This window comes from Euwallacea fornicatus, chromosome 16 (assembly GCF_040115645.1).
Source record: "Euwallacea fornicatus isolate EFF26 chromosome 16, ASM4011564v1, whole genome shotgun sequence".
NCBI classification, from domain to species: Eukaryota; Metazoa; Arthropoda; class Insecta; order Coleoptera; family Curculionidae; genus Euwallacea; species Euwallacea fornicatus.
In genome coordinates this window covers 194407-219221 of record NC_089556.1, presented here as the reverse complement: position 1 = coordinate 219221, position 24815 = coordinate 194407, and the positions used below count along the sequence as shown (strand labels likewise).

The 24815-nt window shown below is 34.9% G+C and overlaps 1 protein-coding gene and 1 long non-coding RNA gene across 2 annotated transcripts; both read left to right on the top strand.

Annotated features, from left to right (window-relative positions):
* Positions 1–316: 316 nt before the first annotated feature.
* Positions 317–20379, top strand: wdb (widerborst). The gene is made up of 9 exons (XM_066290816.1): positions 317–1001; positions 13823–14019; positions 16769–16893; positions 16957–17157; positions 17679–17796; positions 18349–18504; positions 19312–19431; positions 19502–19731; positions 20170–20379. The coding sequence occupies exons 1-9, from the start codon at positions 863–865 to the stop codon at positions 20339–20341; spliced, it is 1458 nt and encodes a 485-aa protein (XP_066146913.1). The 5' UTR covers positions 317–862; the 3' UTR covers positions 20342–20379.
* An 8-nt stretch (positions 20380–20387) lies between these two features.
* Positions 20388–21542, top strand: LOC136343872 (uncharacterized). The gene is made up of 2 exons (XR_010732867.1): positions 20388–21134; positions 21300–21542. It is a non-coding gene; the product is annotated as an uncharacterized lncRNA (long non-coding RNA).
* Positions 21543–24815: the final 3273 nt, after the last annotated feature.

The following is a 24815-nucleotide window of genomic DNA, read 5'->3' as shown; positions in this document are numbered from 1 at the left end:
CTTTTTTGTGGAATATAATTGGTCTTAGGGAAAATACTGGCATGTGATTGGTTGTGGACCTGTCTGGGTTATCTGCCATTGGGCGTAATAAATACGTTTATTCAATTGATTTCTGGCGTCGTTATTGTGTTTTAATATAGATTTGTTTCAATTTTTCCAAATACATAAAGCAAAAATTCCGCTTGATTTTACTAAAATATGCGCGCACTGAATTTGAGCCAAGAAGAGGTAATAAAAAAAAAAACAGGAAAGTTTCCGTACACTTTTGATTACCCACATCAATCCCCACCACTAAAATTCAGCCCAAGGCACTTCGGCTTACGGCATCGGTGTCACTCGGTGTGCAAAAATCAGTAAAAAATAGTTTTTGATATAGAATTTTACGTTTTTTAACATAATAAAGACGCGATTAATAACATTTAATGCGCGTACGATGCGTATCGATGAGAGGAAACTAGAAAACTCGAACGGAAAAGTGCATTTTGCAAGGATTTAACCAGCTGATGGCGGGTGTACTTGCCAAGCTAGCTAGTGATTCGGATTGTGTTCGGCCTTCGATGAAGGTGTGATATTTTATTTTGAGGGAATAGCTGCCAAAGTACCTGATTTGGACAAATTTTGCATTAGGACGTGTAAAAACTGAAAATAAACCGTGTCGAATAGGGCGTGCGACGGGAACACACCTCGTTTGTCATTGATATTCGCGACAATTCATTAACCCCCGGAGGACGGAAATTACAAATGGTCAGGCTGAAAAGTCCCGAAATTTGATGACCTGTTCGTTAGTGTTGAGATGCCGTTTACGACCCCGGTGTAATTTGTTTGTTAAGAGTTTTCCTGCTCTCGCCAGTCCCCAAATAGAATGTCTACCACGGCGTTTGTCGACCGGATCGATCCATTTGCCAAAAGGTCTTTAAAAAAGAAAAACAAGAAATCGCAAGGCAGCTCTAGATATAGGAGCTCTCAGGATGTTGAATTGCAGCCTCTACCTTTCCTGAAAGGTAAGGATGGCCCCAGCTTGCACCTAGTTTATCTTTTAAGGCTCCACATGTCGTCATCTGTCAAAATCACGTCTAAGACACGTCCTGCTTAATCGTTATCAATACAATTTGAATCAGGGTTTACTGGCAATTTTTCTTAAGCAACAGTACAATAATTTGACCTACTTTATTTAAGTAAAGTCAGACAAACCCTTCAATGTGATTTGAGATAAAACATATATTAGTTTGATCAAAGTTGACTAAAGCTATAAAAGATCTTGTCTCTCACAGAGTGTAAGTAGGAAGAAATGTAGTATCAAATGCAATAATGCCTATGGCAATACTTTAGGCCAGTGATTACAGGACAATTAATATTAGTGAAATTGCATAGAAGCTTTATTTTCTATGAGAAATAGTTTCTTGTACTGTGTGTAAATGTTTAAGCACAACATTTAAAGGTGGTGCAAGGAATATGAAGCATGTGCAAAATGAAAATTTCCAAGTACATCTGTTTCGCTGCCATTCGATTAGTTGGAGGTGATTATTATAGATAAATGAAAAAAAAAATTAAATATAATCACAAAATAAAGTAGATAATTACAGAAATTAATCAAACTATGGAATCTAAATTTGATAATCAAGCCAATGTTAACATATTAAATTATTATGGAAGTTTTAAATACTGATACTGTGGAATTCGGGATGATTTGCTTTTTTTACATTTAGCATTAGCTTTTGATCCCCCAACCATATTCTTGCTATAATTAGTTCACCTAAAGTTTTATCCTTTGCCTCTTTTAAAATTTTATCTAGAAAATTTATTGCCATTTCGTTGCATAGGCAACGATTGAATCACCATTTTGTACCAATGTTGAATTAATTTATATATTAAACTTATAAAAAGTATTTTGCCCAACGTGTTTACTATTCCCTAACAGCATTATAGCTTATTATGATTGCCAAGGGCTAACATAATGTAAAATACTTTTGCCAAATTCCAAAACTGCAATACATTTCTCATTACCTTCTAATTTTATGATGTGTTGTCTAGCGGATAAAGCGCGTTTATTATACCACCAAGATAATCATACTGATTTTTAGAGAGTATACTGTTTCTCTTAAGAAAGCCTAAAAATGTACTTTTTAGACATCTTTCTAATATTTGAGCTAAATTATAACATTAATGGTATTGCAGTAGAAATAGTATAACAGCTGCAAAAATAGTGATATTTGACTTATCATCACTCTGAAGGTGGAGTGTGGATTTGGAGTATAATGAGTGTTCAAATAATTTTTTTAAGTTTTGTTGTTCAACCAGAATTCAAATAGTCTAACATTAACGAATAAAATCAAATAATAATGCATAAAAAGTGCCTTTGTCTCTAGGTACAGGATTATTCATTCTATAAAAACTAAGAAAATTGATTTTTGTGACCATTTTCAAATTATTGTTAATTAACATGGTGAAATTGCCATTAGATATATGTATTATGTGCAATATTGAAAAAAAAAGAAAAGGAAGGGCATTTTCTATAATTGTGGCAACTTTTAATTTTTGAAGAATAGCTAGAAACTTGGAAACAAGTGGAAAAACTAAATATTTGTTAAATAATGCAAATAATGTTTTATGTGTGTCTCCAAATATATGGACAATCTTGGCCATAACTTAAATGAGTCCTAGCCATCATTTCTCAGTTTTGTAGTGTACGAGCAAGAGTTAAAATAAGACGGTGTCTATCAATTTATAACTTCGAAAATTTCTGACTGATATTTACTATTTAGGGCACTAGTATGAGGCGCAAATGTAAAACGCCACAGTTATTAGTGGCAGGGCTTAATGAAAAGGGATGTACACTAGTGTTGCCAATAGGGAATTGGTTTTGTGTGTCAAATATTTAAAAAATGAGTATAGATATTATAAACATGTTATTGTATATTTTTGAAAAGGAGAAATGAGGGGAACTTCTTTTTTTCTTCAAACTACCTGAACCCAGGACTCATCCAAAATAAACTGGACAATCGGGAATAACCCCTAACATACGGGTATTCGAGCAGATATTGGAAGTTTGTTACAAAATGAATTAAAAAAATGATCCTGGTTATCGTGAAACTGCTAGGCAAATAAGTAGCCTCATTAGCTACTTTTGGGTAAATTTATAGAGTCGACATTAACTTTTGTGCTTATGAGCAGTGGAACTGTCGGGGGACGACAAAAGTTCAGTTGTAGATACTAGGTGAGGCTCAGGAGAAGGTTTTATCCATATTTTCACCCTTCGGTTTGATGAATTAAATGGCAAGTGAAATTCTAAAAACGATGAAACTCAAGATGTAACCGAAAAAAAAACCTTATTTCATTTTTAATTCGTATCGAATTCGTCTTGACACTTTTATTATGTCTGACATGAGAGAGTTTTATTAAATTTGGTAGCAGAAGCACATACCTACATGATTTCTGCAAATGGCATTACGCGAACGTGTCCATGATAATATGACGTAGAGCCTGAGGAGAAATGTTGATTGTGCCCTAGTTTTTACAAGGAGTACGAGTTCCGAGATCGGGCCTATTCTGTGGGATTTCTGGCGTGGAGAAAAATGGTTGAAAACAGAAAATTTCAAAGCGAACATTAGGAAAAAAGCTTCTTTTCAAAGGCCCTTTGGATGGAGACAATGACTTATATCAATCCTTTCAGTAATGATGGGCAGAGTGATTGATCTGAGTAATTCCATACATTAATAGTTCTAGTCATTTGTATTGTTCTGTGAAGCTAACGCCACTAGAATCGCTTTTATGTGAAAAGGTCGTTAAATTTATTTGTCCCCTTCCTTCATAAATTAGGCGTACCGAATCCTACAAATCTTCTGAAGTGTTTCGATCCTTGATTTAAAGTACTTAGGTACTACTGTGATTAGAAATAACTAAGAAAATTACATCGGAGATTGGAATTACTGGGGCATAATCTCGGATATAGAAATTATTATTTAGATATTTGAACTAATAATTTTGCATTACATGTTGCGTAATAACTTCTTTATAAGCACAGTGAAATTCGGTATTTTTCGGGAAAGACTGCCACAAGCTGTGGAGTCGATTAACCAAGTTCAAAATCGTTTACGGAATAGTCCAAAAAACCTTTCTCCAATTATACGTCCTCGTTTCCACACCCGTATTGAACTTCTATCCCGTCTGATGGGGAATATTCCCGCTGGGATTTGGGACGTCGGTAATTTAAGACTGGCCCAACAGATCACTGGAATTCTTTGGGGCCGAGGTTATTATTTTTTAAATTACATATTTTGAAGGATTTTACAATAAATTTCAAATGTTTCGAGAGAAATATTTTTGAAAAATTATAAAAGAAAAATATCTTAAAACACAACTATTTCGCTTTAGGAATAATTCTCGCAGCTGGAAATGTTCCCGAGTAGGTTCCTATACTTATTAGATTTGATTTGCCATTCCTTAGATCCCTGCAGCTTTATGGAAATTTTACTAAGCCGCTATTGATTCATATGTGTCATATATACGAGATGAATGATGGAACGACGAAACCCAACCCTTTAATTTTTTTTCTCACCGATTAAACAAATACGGTGATATGAAGCTGAAGAGGTAGCTTATGCAAAATCTTCGGATCATTGCGACGCAGTCTCTGAGAGTTCATTCATTAAAATCCAATTCGAAATTTAAAAAGGTCGAATGAAAAACAAGCAATATGTGTGGATGACGCTTAGCTGCATTGATAGTAGGGCAAAGAAATCAATATTGTACCTACACGATACTTCGCCGGAAACTACGACGTTTTCATAAGCTACCCTTGTATTCTGTTGTCACAGGTCGCAGGTTCTGGCTTTGAATGAGAAATATGTATGGGCTGAATGATGATAGGCTTTGCCATTGATTCCTTCATTATAATGCTGTGAAAGGTTAGCGCACATTGGATATTTTCCAATAGAGTCGTTAAATATAAAAATACGAGGTTGACGAATTAAGAAAGATGCGCATTTATTACCTAATAAGAATTAGTTTTTAAATCAACAAGGTTGCCAATACTTTCTTAAATATCCGTGAAAATGCGAGATTTTTTTCCTTTTTTTTTTTTTCTTATGCGTATGTTATTACCTAACTTGTAACTGCTTGCTGGAAAGTTAACCTACTGTGCTCTCATTGATTTCCCTTTAGGGGTATATAATTCAATCGCCAGGAATTAAATTATTTGTATCTTTCAGTGTGCCGTGGTTGCAATATACCGAGTGTTCCAAAACCTCATGTGCACAATTCAGAGTGCGATACCCCAGGTCATTATATATATCAAGAAAAGTTCGTTGAACTTTTTCATTATTCTTCATCGGCCGTTTTTCTCAAAAAATTTGAATTGCTTCTTCGATTTAGAAACTTACGAGCCTTAGCGTTTTCGTTGCATTTGCTTCCCCTTTCAAGCTGCCAACCACAATACGAAGCAGTATATGATATTTACAGTGTGTTTTTACCATTATTATATTATAAATTAAAAAAGCATTAATTCATTAGATATCTCGAAAACTCTAGTGGCTAAGGACAAAACATAAAAATTTCACGAACACCCTGCATCTTGGCGAGCAAGGGTTGGGAGACAAGGCAGCGAAAAATACACTGTTGAAACGACAGTTTTTCTTTCCCTTTTTTTATAGTTTTTTTTTGTTGTCAGTTGTATGCAAACATTCGTGCTTTTTTTCATTTATCGCTCTAAACCCGTAAGTAAAACCTTATAAGAGTATGTGATTTCCTTACCCATTTACTTATCGTTCTGGCGGGGTAAGCAGGTTTTGTTAGTCTCATAACGCTCAAAATAAAGGCATTGTAGAAAGAATTGCTCACACTGATATTTAAAGGATTTTTGGCGCGCGAACTTGGTGTGAACCGAATTTCGAAGCCGCAAAAAAAAGTTTTTACGAGGCTGCTGGTTAATCCCATATTTGCGGATTCAAGGCACCTGTACGATTCTAATCCGATATTTTCTAGTTCAATCGGTTTGAGTTTTATTAAAATAATTTCGAAGCTGATAATCTCCTGGATGCTCTCCAAAATTCCAGAGTCCAAGCGTTTTCAATTTACATAATATAAAATCCTACAAGATTGCTTCGGTATTCTTCTCCAAGTCGTAATTGAAACAGTACAAGGGGTTATGTTCTTCAGCTCATAGAACTTTAATAGGCTAGCAATATTACGTACATTCTTGTTTCGATTTTCTCGTGGCTTTGGTTTATATTTAGCTAGAATAAAAGTATGAACTTAGAACTCTCTGGAGATCCCGGGTCGAGCATTGCATAATTTACATCTCAATTAAATATAAATGAAAATTTACTCACAGCCTTTTGAGGCCTGTGCCTCAAAATTGGTAATATTTGATATATTATTAGAGTTCGTGTAGTTTTGAGATGACCTTAATTATTTAATTATTGCCCAAGGCTGCAACCGAAAAGTCGGCGAACTCGGCGTTCATAACTTATCAATACTCGACCGCATATTTATTGATCCACCTTCCTCTGTGGCGGCAGAAGCACTGGCGTAAATTCACTTTTGCTGGTAATTGAACAGTAACGAGGTTAGAAGAGTGTGTAGAGCCCATCCATAAATAATAGTTATTGGATATATGGCTTAAAAAAAAATCAACAAAAATGTTGCTTTGTATGTGGCTTTATTGAAGTTGTAACCAATAGAATGTGAGGGATCTCTGGGGGTATTTTTCACGACGTCAAATTTGCACACCTACTACTGCCCATTTCTGCTTGTACTTAGCAAATTGCACAAAAATATTCGACTGACTTACTTCCGCGAGGTTGTGCCAAAGGTTCCATGCTTCAGCTTTGCTCCCAAAAACCGCGAGTTTCAGCACGTTAATTTAAAAATTATAAAAAAATATAATTATTATTTTATGATGAAAATTACAGCACGAGCCGCGGGAATCTAACATGAAATTATGAAAGTCATATAATTTGAACGCTGTTGTACCAATTATGTTTGGATTTCTAAGGTTAATTTTTCGGCTTTATTATTCTTTTATTTATGTTATTAATATCCATCGTCTGCAATTGTTAACTTACGTTTGACAGTAGTGGAAGGTATGGCGTTCCATATAAGTTGACTCGATCTTGGTAAACAAATTAGGTTAATAATCTGCATTATCATTAAGTTAGTTTCTTCGTTTAAACCGACGATTCGTACATGCCTAACGTTAATTAGACGATAACAGTAGTTCCGAAATTAATATCTCGGTAATAATTCATAAACGATCAGTCATTATTTGTATTCCGAAAAATGTTAATTTTCAACTTCTAAGTTACTTTATTGAATTAATCAGTCATCTAACGGAACTGTACATAATTTTTCAACTGCTAATTGGTGTGTTATGTGGGCTCTTCATGTGCGTTCCGTGAATTTTCAAGTCACTGTGGTTCATGGTAATTCGAATCAAGATTAAAAGCTATAGGTTAAGTAATGTACATAACTTTCCACCATGAGATAATTGCAAAGTATAGCTGGATACAATTACAATGATTATTATTGCTATTAAATCCTTTTAAATTATTTTAAATATCAATTAAAACATTGTGTAGAAGGCGATTAACAAGCTGTCCATCCTTGGTAAAAAAAATTATTATCTCATCTATAACTTTTGTACGCCTTTTAGGAATAGTTTCAGCGCGCTTAATTTATCTGCATTGTCCATTAATTAAAATTTGAACACTAGAAAATCCAACTTTCGGACCACGCTAGAGGCCATTCTCTGGCACGAAACCACTTAACATCAGCCCGGCAGCAGACCATTTCCTGGCGACTTTATTGGCCAATTAAATGACAGCTCGTCGAAATGCACTTAACCACTGAAAATCACTTTGTGATTAATTAGCCATCATTTTCTTTAGGGCGTACAATTATATGCTAATGCCCGGGAATATTGGCTAGTTTGGAACGAGCTCAGGAAAAGTCCTTTGCGTTATTTCGCCGTTTTAATAAAATTATTTTTTTAAGCAGAGAATAAACATCATAAACAGGTTAAAACCAGGAGCAGTACAGAATTTTAACAATAGACAATTTTAATGCGAAACCCTTTTCTGTGAGCCGCCAACTGATGACAAGTCCTTCGATAAAGCTTAGTTTAAACTCGAATTAATAGTCTGTGTCATAGATACATTGTTCCAATTTCGCATTGGTTAATAAACAATTATGGGCAGCCAATTGATGGGTTACTCGGTATTAGCAGCGATTTGCTAGGAGGGTTGAGATTTGTAAACAATCCCAATAATTAATTGGCTCTGGTTAAATTTTCCGGTGAGAGTACGACTTATTGCTTCATACTGTGAATTGAATTATTACAACGTTTTGTAGTTACGTTTGTAAATGAATTTGCCTCACGTGTTGTCCTCATTTGTGAGCTAAAGGATAAATCTTTGGCGTTGCAGGTAATTTCCCACCCAATATTTATTTTTGTCAAGTCTACGTGGTTGTCCTACCTATTGTTGCTTATTACAGGCAAATCCAAACCTGTATTATTGTTATAGTTCAATAATCATTGAATCGTCCTTCATGATCAATATTAATCACTAACCTTTTTGCGTGCGCGTTTATTGTAAAATAAGTCGGTTAAGGACTGCCATCTGATCTGGATCTGAGCAATGTTATCAGTAAATTAATAAACAAGCATTTTGGCGCTGCATTATCGTAAATTAATAGTTAAGAGTAACAGATTGAAATAATTAATTACACTCTCGGTGAACCGCTTTTTTTTTTTTTTTTTAGAGAATGACTTAAGATTGATTCCCAGTGTTGGGGTTTTTGTTGCAATTAACTAACTGCGTTAATTATTAATTCTGGATTGAAATATTATATGAAATTAAAATCTGTTTTGCTATTTAGAGTGGTAAAGTCTTGAAAATAGTTCATCTTGGCTTGGAAGGAACTAACGCGTGTACATTTTGGCTTAATAGAACGCAGCAACCCCAGTAGTTGTTTACACTCGGTTTTTTTAATGCGGGCGTTTAGGTGCGGTTGATCTAGTATACTTCGTCTCGATGTAAATGAGTTGCCAAAACTTAAAACAAAAGATATCGAAACCATGACAACGCATACTAAGCACTCAGACAGCTAGTCATGACTGCAGGTTTTCCTGGAATAATAAATGATTCCATTAACCCTCAAGATAAATTCAACATTATTTTATGCCCAAATGAATAAAATCGAATGTGCTTTCGTCCTACGTCGTAAAAAACACTTCCTCCTATTTGGAAAAAAAAAAAACAAGAAAATTGAAGTTGAAAAGGTGAAAATCAATGTTGTTATTGTGGCTACCCTGTATGCATTTATGGCTAAGTGAGTATTAGTATCTGCTAAGGTGATTTCACGAGAGAATCCATTTTGAAAGTGTCAAAATCTAACTTAAGGTAACTGCAATATTAATTTCTTTATGAGACGCCGCAAAAGTCTAAAAAACATTTTAACTGTCATACCTCCGAGTCACTGTATCCGAGGATAAAGAAATTTAGGAACTAACACAGGTTAAAGAGAAAATTATTGTATCACGTGGAAAAAATGCACGTGGTCCCATTTAAAAAAAAATCACACTTTATGTCGACCCGCGTTTTTGGGACGCCCTGTAGGCTGGTCGCTAATTTTAAAATGTACCTTCGCTAGTCTCATAATACTACATCCTCATGATTGATTTTTTTATGAAACCACAAATAAACTCGTAGCAGTACGATCGGTTGTTAAATGGACACCCTGTATGAATTCATCTCCGATATATCGATATTTGCTATATTAGTAAGAGGGGTGGGGTCGTGCTTGGATAGGGCTGTTGATTGGTAAGATGTAGATATGCCTTGGGATCGAATAACTCTGGAACATATAGAGAACACCGGATTGTAGCACGCATGTGGAAGGGTCGGTTTTTATAAAATAGTCAATAATTTGTTTTACATTTTTTGGCAAAAATATTTTACTGGGAAAGTAACGTAAAAACTTCAGTAAGGAAATGCAAAAAAGGACGTCTTGTAAACATGCTATAAGTGATTGACGCCCTAGGCATAAATTTTATATCTCTACACCTGAGAGATATGAAAAAAATATTAAAAAAACTACTTCAACTCAATCGCATTTATCTACTTATTTTCTTCAAGTAGCCTTCATTTAAATTGATATTTACGTGAGTTTTTTTAACTAGGTGGTGTACACATTCGCGATTAGAGCGGCCAGTGCGCCTTGTGGAATAAAGAATTAACAGACAATTTTTATTTTGATTGCAGGAGCAATCCAATATTTGTGAATATAATGCACCTGAAATTATTATTCCGAAAAGTGAAATTCACCTTAAAAAACTCATCTCATTGAAAACCAATTTCTATATTTACATGCAAACTGTTTGTGACGCCAACTTGCAGTAAAAAATTGAAAACTTACGCAGGAAAAATTGCATTAACAAAATTCCGTGGAAATTATTCAATTCAAATATAATGAAATGAGGCTTTAATTAATAGCAAAAGTCCAGGACCGTATCTTAAAAAATCAAGTCGATAATTGGTGAATGGAGGAAAACGATATGTCGGATATGTACGGTCACAATACTTGGCATCACATTGTGGAGTGGAAAAAATGGCAGTGATAAAATGTCAGTTATTTCGAAATAACTGTAGGTGCCTGAATAAACTCAGCAAAAATAAACACCTAGCAATATTTTATAACTTGCATGTCTTTTAAGTAAAAACGACAGGTATTTTTACATATTTAAAAAATGCTTTTCTGGACTGATACAGAGAAATATAGTATGTATTCATACTTAAATCATGAAACAAAAATTACGAAATTTCAATGTCCAAGTTGCAATGCAGAAAATTATTAAATCTATTATAATAGTAAAATGGCACACGGTGCGTCGCGACGTTGCTACGGTTCAAATTTTGTCAAAAAAAAAATGGGTTAGATTTAACTGTTCGTGCAGGTCACGTTACTCTCATTTAATATACAGTGTGACCCATTTATTTTCGGGCCGATCTGTTAAAAATTTATTAATTGTGCGATTTAGTCTGAATTTTTTTTAATTATAGAGCTTGACAAACTGCACATTTTTGCTAAAAATGGCCTGGTTGACGTAAAATTCAAGGCCTACTATGACAGTTTCTAAGAGCAAAATTTTAATAAATCATATTAGGGAATTTTTTTTGTAAAAAATCCGTGCACAACACTGACTTGACCACCCCTCAAAACGGGCTTGTACAAAATTTTAATGAAAAAATTTGAGTAATAACGATTTTGTAGAAAAATTAATAATGCACACTGGGTACTTATTTACATCTTATACTTTCTCTGGTTATATTAAGGTCTAAACTAGCCATTCTAATACTATTTCGGGGATTGTCGTTAAAATATTGTAAACATTTTTTGTTATTTACACGAAGGCCACGACGTCCATTTTGCCTCATTACTTCGACTTACCGATCTATTTGGATGTCTGATATCGAATTCTGCATTCTGCCGCAGCTTCTGCTGCCGAGCGCGCGTTATCGCCAACAAGACGAACAATTTCTGTTTTTTCTTTTGCACTTAAATTTTCCATAATTATAATGATTAATAATTTAATTTGTATTAAGCACAAATACGTTCTGATATGGATGTTAATGTTTGTTGCGCTTGTTTGACAGTTGAACACTTCACTCGATCTCCACAGCCGACTATGAATTTTTGAAAGTAAACAACTACTGATGGAGCAATTTTAATTGTTCTACAAAATCGTTATTACTTAAAATTTTTCGATAAAATTTTGCACCGGCCCGTTTTGGGGGGGTGGCCAATCCAGCGGCGTGCACAGATTTTTTCTAAAAAAATCCCTAATATGATTTATTAAAATTTCGCTCCTAGAAACTGTCAGAGTAGGCCTTGAATTTCATGTCAACCCGGCCATTTTCGCTGAAAATGTGCAGTTCATCGAACTTTATAATTTAAAAAAATCCGGGCTAAATCGCACGATCGATAAATTTTTTACAGACTGACCCCAAAACAAATGGGTCACACTGTATGTATAGCAACTCTTTAACTCGGAGTATTACACAAATCTTTGAAGTTTCATTGATGCTTCTGATATTTCGAGTAACTAACAAAAGTGCGTTTACCCTAATTAACGTAATGCTGAAAATTAGTGGAGCATTACTTGCCGCCACTTCGTCCCTTGCGTATTATGATTTAGGTTCTCATAATTCATTTTAGAAAAAATTAGTAAACGACGTATTTATTCTTCTTAAATAAAGTAGCCAAAACATCTGTTTTTCATCATAAAATAGATACTGAAATCACTACAAAATAAACAGAACAGGATTGATTTTTATGATTAGATAGTAGAAGTGTCAAGCATTAAGTTGGTATTTATTTTAGCGTCTAAAGAGGCGCAACCGTTATTTTTAATGTGTCGCCATCAACTTTCTGTTTTGTGAAATTTTCACATATCTCAATATCCTTAATTCTTGAAGGTTCGTGCCATTCAAATTAACGTTCAATGATACGACTACACCAATCGAAGTTTCGGTGACCTTTGCACCCACATGATGGGGCAGCGGCTTCATAAAAGTTACAAACTATTTTCAAGATATCTATAAGTAGATACGACGGTTTTTGCATATACATTACATATTATGTAATGATGTGTACATCGTCATATTGTTTTTGTGTTGTCTTGACGTCAGATCTGTTCCTCAAAATTTTTACTAAAGGCCGGTAAAATGAGAGATTTCCGAGTGTATTGCGATTGCGACACTCTATCACAAATGAAGGATGTCCGCTTCAGGAGTGGAACCATCATCACTAACTTTGCCTATCGACCTTCGATACAACGGGTAAATGTTCGTTTATATTCGTCATGGCGTCCCAGATCCACCTTCGGCAGAAATGTCACAATAATCCAATATGTAGGTACAATAATCAAAACCAAAACGGGCACCCTGTACATATTTTCTTAAGTGGCTTTTATTTCATTTACCAAGTAACTGCTATCTGGGACTAAGAAAACAGCGATATTTGAGCCTCGAACGGGATCTCCAGCAGTGCCGTCTTTTAAACATCAAACATCTGTTAAATAGAAAAGTTAAAGATGTACCATACTTCTTTAGAATGTCTTTTTTGTCCAGCAGAGATATTGTCCTCGCATGCCACCTTGTGATGCGAGAAGGACAATCAAAAGCGTTAACGGTTTGAACGAAATCATATTAATGTGACCAATCATATGGGGTAATAATGATTACTGATAAGCTCCAATTTCGGTATATCAAAGATAACCGACGTTGGTCCCATGGATTTATAGGATTATATACCTATTGCTTTAATGTTCTCTAAGAGCTTATTAGTCCTGGAAAATTTCGTTTTGTAAACTGTGAATTGTATAGTTAATAAATTTAGATTCTTAAACTGCAACGTTCGCAAAGTAGCTACCATCACCCATTTTAATGTAAGCTGTGCAAACACGCAGCCGATCTAAAGCTGCGGGGTAGCTTTAGATAATTCAGATTAAGTAGGGCAGTAACCCCTTGGTAATCTTGGAATTTATAACATCCGTTCAGAACGGCTATTTATTTACCTTTGGAAATACCATAATTAATCCCATTATCCTACTTAGTTTGAATAGCGAGTAATACTATTTACAATTTTACGGTACTTACAATAGAGAGACAGATTCTTTTCTGGTGTCTTCAAATCATATACCCGACCGCATACTCTATAATCTATAAGGATGAGGAGGTGTGCGTAAATGTTTCCTAAAAATACCGAAGTTTTTCCAAATTAATCGGTTCTTAGCGTGGTTTTAGAAAGAAACTTTTATTTGCAGACGTTCCAGCGAGTGAACAAGAAGAACTGTTTATTCGCAAGCTGCGGCAATGTTGTGTGCCCTTCGATTTTATGGATCCAGTGGCTGACTTAAAGGGCAAAGAAGTGAAACGATGCTCTCTTAACGAGTTGGTCGATTACATAACGGCCGGACGAGGTGTCCTCACCGAACCGGTCTATCCCGAAATTATTAAAATGGTAAGAATTTTTTAATAAGTTATCCAAGTAAGTTTTATCAGTTATACAAGGTGTCTCTCAACGTGCTACCGTAAATTCAACCATGTATAGAAGTCTCAAAATATGCCGAAAACTTCGCACAAACATATATTGAAAAGCGTTCCGCTTTCGACGTACAGGCTGTGAAAGGTCGGTTCCTGAGGACGGTTTTTTTTTTAATAATATTTTCGAAAGGTTTCGAGTTAAATTAATGAAATATGCTACTTCATTATAAGTGTTTGTGCGCTTTCTGAGTTTCTATAAAGAAATTACCACATTTCTCTCCAGGTGCGGGTAATGCGAGAGGTCATATTTTCAAAAAAGTGCCTTAATTTTTTTTTGCACTTAACTTCATTAGCGATTTTATAGGAGAAATATTAAATTTCAAGATTTTCACACAAAAAAGGTACTCTCGTTAAAAATCGGAAACTCCAGGAGTTTTCGAGAAATTTGACATTTAACGAATCGGCGGGATCTATACTTTATTAAATAAATATCAGATTTACAACCCCTTTTTATTATTATTATTATTTTTTTTCATTCATCATTATTCATATGCATTTTCACCACCACACTATTAATAAACGCTCTCATATACGAAAATGCCACAATAATTTTTTTTGTTTCATTTCAAAATTCGCTTGGTTTTAAATCTATTATTTGTTTAATAAAACATACTATTCATTGATTTGTTAAGTACCAATTGTCTCGAAAACTATTAGAAATTCCGAATTTCCACAAGAGTACCTTTTTTATGTAAAAATTTTCCTATAAAATATTCCACGTGGTGATTTCTTTGCGGAGATTGAAAAGGGTCAAAAAAAGTTACAATATAGTACAAAATTTTATTAATTAATCCCGAAACGTTTCGAAAATATTAATAAAAAACATCCTCAGGAACCAATCGTCTTCCTCCAACCTTCAGGAACCGCGTATATCGTAAACGACGCGCCTTTCGACATACGTTTATAGGGAGTGCTCGCCATATTTTGGAACCTAGAACGTGTAGTTGAACTTATGGCGGTATGTTCTGAGACACTTTGTATAAACGTTATCAAAATTGGTGCGGACCACGGCGTTGAGGGACCTACACCAACTTTTTAATTTAAGTAAATAAAAATATTGCCAAAAACCGCGAGAAAAGAACTGTGAATGTTGACAACATCCGAAAAACAATATTCCTCTATTCTTTTCGTCACGATTCCCGGCGTTGTTGCATTGAATTTGGCAGGTGTTCCCGAATTCCCGGGCGATGATGCAGGTTCGGCGAGGATCTTAATTAGATTGTTCAATTAAATGCGAAAAAGCGCCGGCTTGCGTAAACGTCCAAAAATATGAATGAAAAGTTCGGTTTAATGATATTTTGTAAACAGCTCGGGCACAATGTCAAGCGATGACGATTTGCCTGCTATGCGAACCTTTACGTAGCAGTCAGGTCTTGGTTTAGTTTACCAGACGAGGGCAGTATTTATAAACACTTAGACACGTTTGTTAGAGATATTTAAGATCAAGCCGCAAACTTTGTTTTGACTTTCTGCACAGCTTTATCCCAATTTTTCGTTTTTTTTTTCATAATCGTCATCAACTTTGGTATTTTCGCAACAAATCGACGTATCACACGATGTAAAATGCATAGGGTCCTGTGCTATCTTTCTTTTGCGCAACGACACTGTATATAAGTTTCGAATTTGCAATTATCATTATCGTCTCGACTACACCCGCTACACCCGCTACACTAGCTACACCAGCGAACGGACTTGTGCACTTTTTTTTATATTTGTATTGTGCGCGCATGATCACAGATTAGATTTTCTTATCTTTGCATGTAAATGTTTCTAAATTAAGCGGTTAAGTGCGAAATCAATACAAATATATTCCTTATCACTATTTTTAGTACATTCACTAGCCCGCAAGTTTATGACAAGTCTATTTTTATTTTCAGTAGAAAATATATGAATTTAAAAATAGAAACCGTCTTCGTCGGCTGAAGTCTAGAAATTTCTATATTAAAAATTAGCATTAAATTCATTAGCGCGAATCTCAATTCGGACCATTTCTTTCCTATTTTGGCGCGTCGTCGATTAACTCCATGCGGATTTCGAAATTTAATAGATACCAGAAATGTACAGGTGTTGCTTAATTCAGCTGAACGTATGAACTCATCTATTTTCTGTTGATTTATTTACAATATAAACCGTGAATCACGAAATTCGGTAAAATAGAAGCGCGGTTTTCTCCAATTCTATTTGTCAATTTGCCAAGCCGAACTGACTTCGCCATCGGCCGCCGTTTCCGTCTAAATAAATAGGCACTTTTGAGGTCTTAAGGGCTTTTCGGTCGCAGTTTGAATATTTTAGTATGTTTTAAACAATGTGCGTTTCCTGCCAAACTGTAAAGTTTTATCGTTAGGGGCAGGGATCTCTGGCACAAGGGCCTTACTTAATTGAAAGGAGTGTTTTAATGTATACACACACACACACACATTAATGAGTTTTAATCGCGTATCTGAGGTTCTGGCAATTCAATTTTTTCCTACTTACCGTGCATTCGCTTTAATTATCTCATATTATATTTTCTTGGATATTTCGCGTTTAGTTTGAGGGGCATTTGCATCACCGATTTGCCGAATGGGTGCAAATGGCCGTTGCTGTCTTTTTAGGGTTTTAAATTTTTCAAACGTTTTATTATTAGTAATGTCAATAATTGGTTTTGTTTTTGGACTAATTTTCAGATATCGGCGAACCTATTTAGAACCCTGCCGCCCAGCGAAAACCCTGATTTCGATCCCGAAGAGGACGATCCAACACTAGAGGCCAGTTGGCCCCACCTTCAACTAGTATATGAATTTTTCTTAAGGTAACTACGAACTTCGCTTTGCCCCAAATCGCAAAATTAAATCGAACTTTTTCAACTGCACAGATTTCTGGAGAGCTCGGATTTCCAACCCACCATAGGCAAACGCGTTATCGATCAGAAGTTCGTCTTGCAACTGTTGGAACTGTTTGATTCTGAAGACCCACGTGAACGCGACTTCCTCAAGACGGTCCTACATCGTATTTACGGCAAATTTTTGGGATTGAGGGCGTTCATACGAAAACAAATTAACAACATATTTCTTAGGTGAGCTTTACTTATTCATCTGATTTTTTTTCTTGTAAAATCGCACCTTTTGTGACAATTTCGTTTAATTCATAGCGTTCACGACGAGCACTTTTACTGTCTATTTCCATCGTTTGAAATTTAATATCTATTGTTACTGGAGTTTTACGCAATGAGGGTTTCAAAATAATGTTATGTTTTCGATTGAATAATTTTTGCTTGATAATTTTCCCTTGAGTTTAAAACTCGTATGATTTTCTTCGGTAGTAAATAAGTTTGAGTGTTTCATAGGCACTGAATTTTAATTCTGAAATTTACGCATTCACTACTATTAATGTTGTCCTGTATGTAAATTAATTTAATGCAATGGGGTTATGGTTGTACTCTTATTACTACGTACCATGTTTACCAAATAAGAAATAATTTGGGTACTTGGTTTTTTTTTTTTTTTTTTTCAAAGTATTCTACAGTTGCAATTCTTGCAACGATTATTCCGTCATCTTTTTCTCTAATTTTACACAGTGTATTCTTCTCTGTTGTAGGTTCGTGTATGAGACTGAACATTTTAATGGAGTGGGTGAACTTTTAGAAATTCTGGGATCTATTATAAACGGGTTCGCGTTACCGCTTAAGCAAGAACACAAACAGTTCCTGGTTAAGGTAGGTGTTACTTTAGTAACGTATCAAAGTAGGATTGGAATGTAAAGATTATCGCTTATGCTGTTGCTCAATTGCATCGTATCTCCTTAGTATTAACCCCATGCTTCTCAAAACGTACGTTGCCCAACGCTATCGGCGAATTTGTACGAATGTTTTATCAATGAATCGTCCAAAGTTATATCCTGTTATTTCCAACCGTATATGCATGTGTGTATGTATATGATGCTGTTTTCGTTACACTTTTCTTAGGGGGAAAGTGTTATTTGGAAAGATAAAAACGCTGAAACAAATCCACCTGTATTTCATGCCTGCATTCGTCATAAAAAAAAATGCGAGAAGAACTACTTCTATAGGAAAAAGGTTAGGAAGAATACGACAGAAATAAATATGAAAGAGGCAGAGGAGACTGGAAATGAAAATATTTAAAACGAGCTAACTACAGAAGTATCTAATATGACGGGAATGACGATTGTGCAACAGTTTTTTATGCTATTCCGGAATAGTTACCTACTAATCATTACTTTTATTCGTTTATAAAAAAAATTGTTTCAGGTGCTCATCCCCCTGCACAAGGTCAAGTGCCTGTCGTTGTACCACGCCCAGCTCGCCTACTGCGTTGTGCAGTTCCTCGAAAAAGACCCCACGTTGACGGAGCCCGTCGTACGGGGCCTGCTCAAGTACTGGCCCAAAACGTGCAGTCAGAAAGAGGTACCTAAACTGATTATAGTCTATTTAGAACAAAAAGTTGGTTGCTCCCTCGGCCGACCTCTAGAACTCACATGTGATTTTTTCGCATTGATATATTATTATCTGAAATGTTTACTTTCGTAGTACTCTCATCGATGAATGTGAGTAATGAAATAAATTAAACTTTAGTCTATGTATATATAAAACTCAGTTCTTCGTAATTACACAAATATTATAAATTCTGCACATAAAAGGTATAAAGGTAACGCCAATAAAAGAGTGAAGTGACCGAGTCCGTATAGATTTTAATTTCATATTTTATTCTCCGCAACGACAGTAAATAGAGGTAAAGCTCGAGAGACAGCAAGCACCGGTGCTGACGCTTCCATTTGCGTATATCCAAGAATAATAATGGTTTTGAGTAAATTACGAGTTTATGCGAAGAAGGAACCAAATTAAGAAACGAATTTGTGTCTGTCAGTAGTTTGTTTTTGTCTACCTTGAGAAAAGACGGGGTCGACGAAAAATTCAAAAGATAATTATAAAAATGTCTCTACAATGGAAACACTTCAAAATTAATTCAAAGCCATTTCGAAATTCGATGTGTTTCCTCTGCAACTGTTCAATTAATTTTTTTCGTATGAACGTGCGCTAAAGTGGCTTTAGGGAACGTATTTACGAGCTGTTCCTGCTGCGAGTTAACTCCGCTTTGCGTCACTCGGCCAGCAATTTCATGACCTAAGTATTTCTAAACTTGTGTCAGAAACTTTTCTCTACAACTTTTTTTTGTGTGTAGTCGAATCTGTTTTTAACTATTACAACTTTCAGGTGATGTTCTTGGGCGAGATCGAGGAAGTGTTAGATGTGATTGAACCGTCGCAGTTTACGCGCATTCAGGAACCTCTATTTAGGCAAATCGCTAAGTGCGTTTCGAGTCCACATTTCCAGGTAAGAATTGCAACATTAAAAAAATTATCTTCAATACTATAAAATTCTTGTGCATTGTTGCAATATTTAGGTAGCAGAGCGGGCTCTATATTTCTGGAACAATGAATACATCATGTCCTTAATGGAGGAAAATAATCACGTGATCATGCCGATCATGTTTCCGGCCCTATATCGGATTTCGAAGGAGCACTGGAACCAAACAATCGTCGCCTTGGTTTATAACGTGTTGAAAACTTTCATGGAAATGAATTCCAAATTGTTTGACGAACTCACTGTTAGCTATAAAGCAGAGCGACAAAAGTAAGTCATAACAACATAGTCTTACCAATGAATATTTTTGTCTTGCACGTCATTAACAAACCACCGCTAATGCTCATACGATACGATTGTCATTTCGCCGGCACCGACGAAACATCTATTATTCCACTTTTATGTCGAATATAACCACAATTGAAAATATAAAATAGTCGAGTAAACGGATATTTGCTTAAATTGATCTTGTATTCTCCTGAACTGTTCTATATTTATTGCGGTGCAAATAACTTCGTATACTGGGTGCTCTATCGACAATTCCCATTTTCAATTTCATAATAATTTCAAGTAGCCCATAGAAACGGTGCATCGATGTTGAATACAATAAAGTTGACTATGTACTTGATGAATATTAATTTGGAATTAATCATACTTACGTAAATATGAATGAATATTGAAAAAACAACAAAAACATTGTATCTGCAGAGAGAAAAAGCGGGAGAAAGACCGGGAAGAGCTGTGGAAGCGCTTGGCCGAGCTTGAGCTGAACCATAACAAGAATTTACCGAATTCGACAGGTAGTTCGAACACCACGCAGTCGATTCAGGGAGGTGGGGCGGCGCCCGCCATGCAGAACAACAATCCACTCAAGAAGTGATACGGTGCAAGGGTGACGACAGTGTAAGCTCCCATGAGGTAAGTCGTGTAATGAATGACAAGATCGGGCTGGCAAGAGAATAAAGTGTTATAACTTACGTACTTCGGCTATTTTAGACACAGCATTCTCGAGAAAACTGAATGCAGGTGAATTGCAGATATATGAAGGGTGTCCGTTTTGTGAGTCCCAACATTGGAATCTTATTTACTTAAACACTGAAATACGCATTTTTCTAGAATTAGTTTCAATTTTTTTTTTTTTTAATTTGTAAAAATCGGCATATACTAAGGCAAATATGATTTGCATTAGATGTGACTTACGGCGAAATATTAGTTTTTCCTGATACACACAAGTTTTTTTTGCAAGGGAAACATCTTTGACGAAAATTCAATCTTTGACTATCGCCTACTATTCCCTCCACTGTCCACGTCACTGATTTCGCATTGAAAGGTTGATCAAGCGGTACCTTGTTGGAACGGTCTTTTTATTATTTCAGTTCGTCGCTGGTAGTTGATGCGTGTTCTTCGCTTAACGCTACGATTTGATTGATTTTCTATGTTGTTGTCTGGCTTCATTATTTCAACAGCAGCAACAACAAGAGAATGGCGGGAATCCCAGAGTTTATAAAACCAGCTTTAGATACATAATTCATAATACTTGCAATCCCGCGTCACGCAAGTCCGTTGTAAAAACGGAGAAAAGCAACGAGTGCTGCTACACCTACTGATATTAGTTGCCTTATAAAACTGATACGTACAACTTGAAGTCAGTGGCCCAAATGTTTAATTTTAAGGTAATATTCAATTTTATGCACAAAACTTTATTATATCTTGCCAGTCAGACCTACATACATAGAAATTAGCTTTTTGACTAATAATATTATTTATTTGGAAAGAGACATATTTAAGGGATTTTGGTTAAACATATGCATAGATCAATTTTATTTTTTCTCCCGTAGAAAATAAGACCTGTCAAGCCGCCATATTGGATAACATGTCATGTCAAATCCGCTCCTTGTAGACTCATCTCAAGTAACCATATAGTGTCAGTTAAAAAAAAAATTAAAAGACATTTAGTGTGCACCTAGAGATAAATAACCAATTTTGGACTGCGTACCGTGCCGTACCTAAATATAACCTAACTTCTATTTTACTTAATACGTTGTTGTAAAAAGATGAATATTAAATATTATTAAAACGTAGGACTAGTCTATTTTAGTGTCTACACACTTTTTTGTGTTGAAAAATCATGTTTAAAAAGTGTAATATATGGTTTTTTCAACAAATAGGCATTGGTTTTTTATTTGTTTTATTATTCATAGAGCTTTTGTTTGTAATGCACGATAGACAACATTGATGACATGATTTTTTAATAGCGGACTTGACTTAGTGGCGAATCGATAACAGAAATGGAACTTCTTAAAATCTGCTAAATCGCCGAAATTAGACAAACCTCGTGATGGCCAGCAGTCACTGTACATTTTAAGGTTTTAGTGAGTGTACTATCTTCTACCTAAGAGTAGCTGTAAATGGACTAATGTGCTTTAGGAATCAATTACTCCTTTAAGTAAACTGTAAATAGTACATGGAAGATTTAAAGTTTATGTGTTGGATATTTGGATATGTTTAGGACTTCGCAACTGATTTTTATTTATTTAAACTATTAATCCGTTAAACCAACAATTAAAAAAATGAACTAAAACCATCTTTGACAAAACGACGCGAAGCAGGGATCAGCAACTGAACGAGGTAGACAGTTTTACACGTGTAAAATACAATATTTTTCCTGCGAACGCATGTGTATCACCTTTGTTATCCTTCAAGTTCAATTATTAGCAATTGGTGCACTGTTACATGAGCATTAAAAAGATTAATCGTTCGCATGTCAATGACCATAACTTGACATTACCCACGAAGGTTTCTGACCCTGACACCTGCCACTTTTACTTGCATGAGGTGAAACTTTTATCGCGAACGTGCAATAAAGTCTTAATTTCAGCTCACAAAACACTTTTACACACACATATACTACTGCACACCACCTAAAATTTGTGTTTATGAAGCGTTACGAAGTAAGCTTAGTACTAAACAGAAAGACAGAGTCCTAAACATGTCCAACTTATTCAAGTTGGTATGGACTTATATTTCTTGGTGATAAGATTTTTTGTTTGCGGGCCAGTTTCTCTCATACGCGATTAAGCGAAGTAGGGAACAAGAGTCATGCCAAGCGGCTGTATAAAATGTAATCTTTCCACATGGTTTTATTTGGAAATAACTCCGGTCTGGATTATTGTATTGTATTTATTTACACGCCCTGACCGTAAGGCGAGCCTTCTATATGCCCACATATTTATTTTTGTATTTTACGAAGCTTCATTATTAACGGTAATTAACAAGGAAAAATTAAGTTTTAGTGTTATTTCCAGATTATTCATTCAAGCCAAAAATTTTAGATATTAGTTGTTGTCGGTAACATTTTGTTTCAAACAAAAATCGAATTTTATTAACGATATGTATTAAGTTTTCGGCACTTTGAGAGAGATGCTGCATTAAGATAGATTTTGTAAAAGGACCATTTAATTCACTTGAAAATATCTTGGGCAATGTGATGTTGTCGGTTATGTGGAAAAGTGGTAACAACTCCGACATATTAAATGAAACACCTACCTACCTCTGGCATTTTTGCGCGAACACTACGTTTACCAGTCCGATTTTAAAACCGCCTTTTTGTCTAATCATTTATTGAATTCCTAATAACCGAATCCGATTTACTAAGAAATATGATGCACAATGCAGCATCTAGGATCTTGAAGTACCTGATATTTTAACGAATAAGTTCTTTCGTACAATTTATTACGACTCATTATTTTGTATATTGAACAATCGAAAGCGTTTGTGTATTACTGTTTAAGTATAATTTGAGCCAGCATTTAGAATGGTAGTTGTTACAATAGTTGTAATTATTGTAAAAAAATTGTTTAAGTTTAAAATGTATAGGCAGTTTTGTTATATATAGAAGTCTTGAAAACCCGGTACTTTTCCTCATTAGCCCAGGTTGTAGAGTAAGCATTTCCGTCTTATTATTGTAAGTCTAATACATAAATTGTGTTGCGATAATTATCTTTAGATGTGTCCATCTTGCGCATACTATTTTATACGAAAAAAAAATGCAATTTATACGGCCCTGTCCAAACCAGACTGTGTGTATAGAATGCCACTTCACATCTGAATATTTAGGAGCACTGTCACGTTCACATTAGAAGCTTTGAGCTAAAGAAAAGAGTTACATATAATATATTATATCTCTTGTACTTTAGGTAGAGTAAGAAGAAATACATCCAAATAAGAATGGCGAGCTCAATCAGAATTAAACCATTGTTTGTGAATATGTGTATTTATTTTTGAGCCAAAGACACAGCCAACAAAAACCCAAATCTACTTTTTCAAATATTTATTTTGAGATTTAAATGATAAAATTGAATACACTTGCGAACGGTTGAAAATTTTTCCTGCTAATATGTGAATAAGTTTAGGGCCATAATGACGTTTTATAAATGCGCAGAGGTATATTTGCCCTTATAATTATTACGGCATGTAACATAATACTAATATTAAATAACACTATGAAACTTGTAGATACACGTAAGTATATGATGAGAAAATATATTGTTAAAATTTCTATTGTTTTCTCAATAGTTAATATTGTCTTATGTAGAGTGGAGAGTGGAGTATCAAAAAATATTGCATTAAAGGCATGAAATTAATAATTTTTTTTATCAATTAACTACTAATCAATACCTTTTTTACCCTCACATTGTTTCAATAATATTCTTCAATATTCAGGAAATTGAGAATTTCGTTTTATTCCATGAAACTACTCCGCTCTATTAGTAAAAACTGTGAACAAATTTTAATTACATTAAAATTTATTTACATTATCGACTATTGCGGCTAAGTTAAGGCAAATCAATATGTTTATAAAATTTGATAATTTGTATAAGAGCTGATTACCTCGGCATTGGAGGGTTCATAGTATCTGCAGTTTGTCAATGGACGTACTGAAGTGCGTAAATAAATATTCTCATTTTGAATTGGAGGTTTTCATTTTTCCCTGTGCCCTGTGATTTCCATTTTCGATCTCCACTTAATTTAAATCACAAACCCATCTTTCTCCAACCTTCAATTACCACCGCTCCAACCCATGCATCGGATCATCTTATCCCGTTTCTATCAAATCAGAGTAACCCCCCTTCCTTCAAAACTTAATACTTACATCTAGTCGCATCGATTCTTTCCTTAGGTCTCTAAATTGTAGACGATACTATGAAATAGTTGTATGAACGCACTCTATCAAACACATTTGACTTTAAACGATTTGTTTTCGATATCCAAGTTAAAATATAAATTGAAAAATAATTATGTTAAAAAATTGATTGGCCCCGTCAATAAAGAGGAAAATACTGAATAGACTTAAG